Source organism: Elephantulus edwardii, unplaced genomic scaffold, assembly GCF_000299155.1.
Source record: "Elephantulus edwardii isolate Elephantulus edwardi_28Jun2011 unplaced genomic scaffold, EleEdw1.0 scaffold00342, whole genome shotgun sequence".
Taxonomy (NCBI): Eukaryota; Metazoa; Chordata; class Mammalia; order Macroscelidea; family Macroscelididae; genus Elephantulus; species Elephantulus edwardii.
In genome coordinates, this window is record NW_006400092.1 from 167,218 (window position 1) to 171,307 (window position 4,090).

Below are 4,090 nucleotides of genomic sequence, written 5' to 3' on the forward strand. Positions count from 1 at the left end.
CTCAAGAGCAACGGTGTCTCTCTGGAGACTAAGGTGCACCTGATACAGGCCATGGTTTTTGCAATCACTTGTTACGCATCAGAGAGTTGGGCAATGACTAGGGAGGATAGAAGGAGAATTGACGCCTTTGAGCTGTGGTGCTGGAGAAGAGTATTGAATGTACCATGGACTGCTAGGAGAACAAACAGATTCATCCTTGAGAGGGTTAAACCAGGCTGCTCATTGGAGGGAAGGATTCTGAGGCTTAGTCTGACATACTTTGGTTATGTTGCAAGGAGAGACAGGTCCTTGGTGAAGGACATCATGCTTTGGAGGGTGGAGGGCAGGTGTAGGAGGGGAAGGCCCTCTAGGAGGCGGATTGATTCGGTAACTGGGGTAATCAGGATGGGTGCGTCGGAGACAGTGAGATTGGCACAGGACAGAGCAGAGTTTAGGGATGCTGTACATAGGGTGGCTATGAGTCGCAAGCAACTCGATAGCACATAACAACAACATCAACAATATGTAAGAGAGACACAGTAAAAAGTCTGACTATAACACACAAATCAAATAAAGGTATACAGGAGAAATAGAAAAAAATAGAGATAAAAATATGAAAGAAAAAGGTAAGAATCAGAAAACAAGAAAAAGAAAAAACAAATATAATAATAATCACAATTAACAAAATCAATTCGTATTTAATACATCTTTTATCTGATTGTTGTTGTTGTTGAGTAGAGCATGACTCATAGTGACCCTATGAACCAAAGGACTGAAATCTTTCTATAACTATAGTTGTTTCTCCATGTTCATAGAGTTTCCAGAGGCATGAAGGTTAGGAAGTGGATGACACTCCTGCTTCAAAATTGTCTTAAACTGGGAGCTCGACCAAACACTGTCCACCACGGGCAGCTGTTATAGCATTTGACCCCCAATGGCACAAAGTTCAGCTGTTCATAGCAAACCCAGATTACCACAGTACAGCAAATTGACAGAAGAGTGCTATACAACTTGGAAGAAATTGTCAGATCGAGAATTCAAGAATTTTGGATAACAAAGTCTAGCTTTTATAATTATACCTAAACATGGATACATACATGTCTTAAATAAATACATTTTTACATACATACATGCTCCATCCATGCACACACAAACACAGACAGAAACAAATAAAAGTGAAATAAAATATATGCAGGGCAAACAATAGTATTGCCTTCTACTTTCCTCAATGTAGGTGTGAGAGCAGGATTCAAATTTAGTGATATTAACAGAAAAAAATTAACTTTAGGCAAAAAACATTCACAGTGATAAACATGAAAATTCCACACACAAAAATATATCATTAACCTGAATGTCCCTGGGTAGCATAAATATTTAAGTGCTCCACTAAGAGTCAGAGAGTTGGCAGTTAAACCCAGAAATGTCTTAGAAGGCAGGCCAGGTAATTTGCTCCCAAACAGTCATAGTTATGAAAGCCTCATGAATTCCAGCTCTGGTCTGTAACACACAATATTACAATGATTTTAAATCTACTCAATGGCTACTAATGATAATGTTAATTTGAATGTATGCAAATAACCTAGAAATGTATTTTTTAAAACTGACAGAATTTTATTCCAGTAAATTAAAAACTTGTAAGAATTTGGTAAATTCTAAATTATAACATATCAAAATGCATTATGAGCACAAACCTAACAGAACTAACATTTCAGTACATTTTACTGTTATGTGCCACTAAGTTGGTTCTAAGTCACAAGGGCCCTTGTATACATCGAATGAAATATTGTCCAATCCTGCAGCATCTTCACATTGTTGCTATGTTTGAGCCAATTAATGCCTTTTATTACTAACCAAAAAATTACACTTCCTAAAAATGTATCTATCTAAAGAGATAAACTGGCATTTGACTAAGCAGTTACAAAAATATGTAACTTATAAAAACTCTATTGTAAAATGGGGAAGTCTCAGAGACCACTCTACAGTACTGAAGAGCAACAATGTAGACTGGAGACTAAAGTGCACCTGATTTACGCATGTTCTTTGTGATTACTTGTCATGCATCGGAAAGCTGGACAATGACTAAAGATGATCGAAGGAGAAATGATGCCTTTGACCTGTTGTGCTAGAACAGAGTATTGAATATATCAAACAAACTGATTTATCATAGAGAGGGTGAAATCAGGGTGCTCTTTGGGAGCAAAGATTCTGAAGCTTCCTCTCACATATTTTGGACATGTTGCAAGGAGTGACCAGTCCTTGAAGAGGAATGTTATGCTAGAGAGGGTGGAGGAATAGGACAAGAGAGAAAAACCCTTGATGAGATGGATTGATTTCGTGACTGGGAAAATGGGGATAGGTGTGTGTTGGAGACAATAAGATTGGCACATGATAGAGCAGGGTATAGAGCTGTTGTACGTAGGGTCGCTATGAGTCACAAGGAACTCAACAGCATGTAACAACAAATTTGCAAAATGGGAACAAAGACAATATACTCAATAAAATGTACTACTAACGTTATGATAGAATTACAACATGTGAACAAGAAAAGAACAATGTGCCCTCTAAGAGCATTTTCAAATAGGAATATCTATATTTATGTGGAGAGAACTGAATAATATGGAAGAAAAAATTCCTACAGTATGAAGTATTTGGTTTTTAATCTCTCTCTCTCTATATATATATACCTTATTTAAAGGAATTCCTGAAGCGATATTCAGATAATTTTCAATATTGGATTGGACTGAGCAGAAAACAAGGAGAAGCTTGGAAATGGGTAGATGGAACCACATTCAGTGATTGGTAAGTCCTGGGTAGATAACTTCCATACCTAGAGCTGGATTCAAAGCCCCTTCCCACCATGGTGAGTTACACACTAAATCATTCCCCTGGAAGCTTTCTTTGTGATGGAGACTAAAATGAGCCCTGAGAAAAAAAGACAGTAATGCATATTAGTCCATACTTAAATAAAAACTGATGCTTCACAGTCATTCTAACATTTGATCTCAACAACAAACCTATGAAAGAGTACATATCTTATCATTTTATAATTGATAGAGTTGAGGTCCAGAGACCCTTATAAACTAGATTCGTTTGCTAATAAATCTTGCATTTCTCTGCCATATTGGTTAAAGGTTTTGGAGTTTATGAAACTAGTTATAGGTTAACTAAGGTACATGAATACAGTTTATAGTTTAATATTATGATGTTGGGTTAGAGTAAAAGTTTACAGTAACAGAAATGTTTTCTTTAATCATTTCAGTGTCCATTCATTCTTTGATCCCTCCCCCCTGTGTTTGTTTCTCAGGTTTAATATAATTGGATTTGGAGAATGTGCCTATCTACACAAAACTGGAATTAGCAGTGCCAGTAGTCATTTGGTTAGAAAATGGATTTGTACTAAACCAGACACATACACACAAAGAAGTTAAGATGCCAAAAACCCAAGATATTTTACATTAAAAGTAGTTTTTATATCTTTAAACAAAAATATTATATTAATATTGAAGTACATGAAATTCATGCTTAGAAATTTTCACTACTATTTCATTTCAGCTGTAGGGACATACTGTAAAGAGAATCACACTGCTAACTCGTTCAAATCCACTATCCACTTCTTGGGAAGACTAGTAGTCTCTGCTTTTTGGAGGCTTAAAAATACAATGGAGGGTCATCTATGAATCAGAACTGACTCAAAAGCAATGAGAGAGAGAAATTTCATTTCCAATCTTTAAATGTATTTTAAGAATTCTATTAATTAGAGTCTTGACACTTGAGAAGTGTACATCTCTACATATTTACATTCCAAATCTCTTTGTAGAATAAACTTTCTGATCTAAAATGAATTAAACAATGAAAAAAATTAAATTATTAATAGTATTTAATTATGTAATTTAAATTAACATCACTTTTAAACTACTTTTATAGGAACCCTAGCTTTTAATATTTTATTTATTATACATTGCCTTCTTACTCATCTTATCAACACTGCTAACTTTCTTTGTTTTGCAACATTTGCATTGCTTTTTGAGATTCATGAATTTATATCAGACAATTCAAAAACAAAGTAGTGTTGAAACAGGATGATTTTCTAGTTAAATGGGTCTCTTTCACA

The 4,090-nt window shown here is 35.2% G+C and overlaps 1 protein-coding gene across 1 annotated transcript in view; it reads left to right on the forward strand.

The window, feature by feature from the left end:
* Window positions 1–3,407, forward strand: part of LOC102851679 (C-type lectin domain family 2 member D-like) — a 4,064-nt gene extending 657 nt beyond the window's left edge. Inside the window, exons 2-3 of the mRNA XM_006901753.1 lie at window positions 2,675–2,778; window positions 3,284–3,407. Coding sequence (XP_006901815.1) covers window positions 2,675–2,778; window positions 3,284–3,407 — 228 coding nt within the window. The remainder of the gene's footprint in view (window positions 1–2,674; window positions 2,779–3,283) is intronic.
* The last annotated feature ends 683 nt before the right edge of the window (window positions 3,408–4,090 follow it).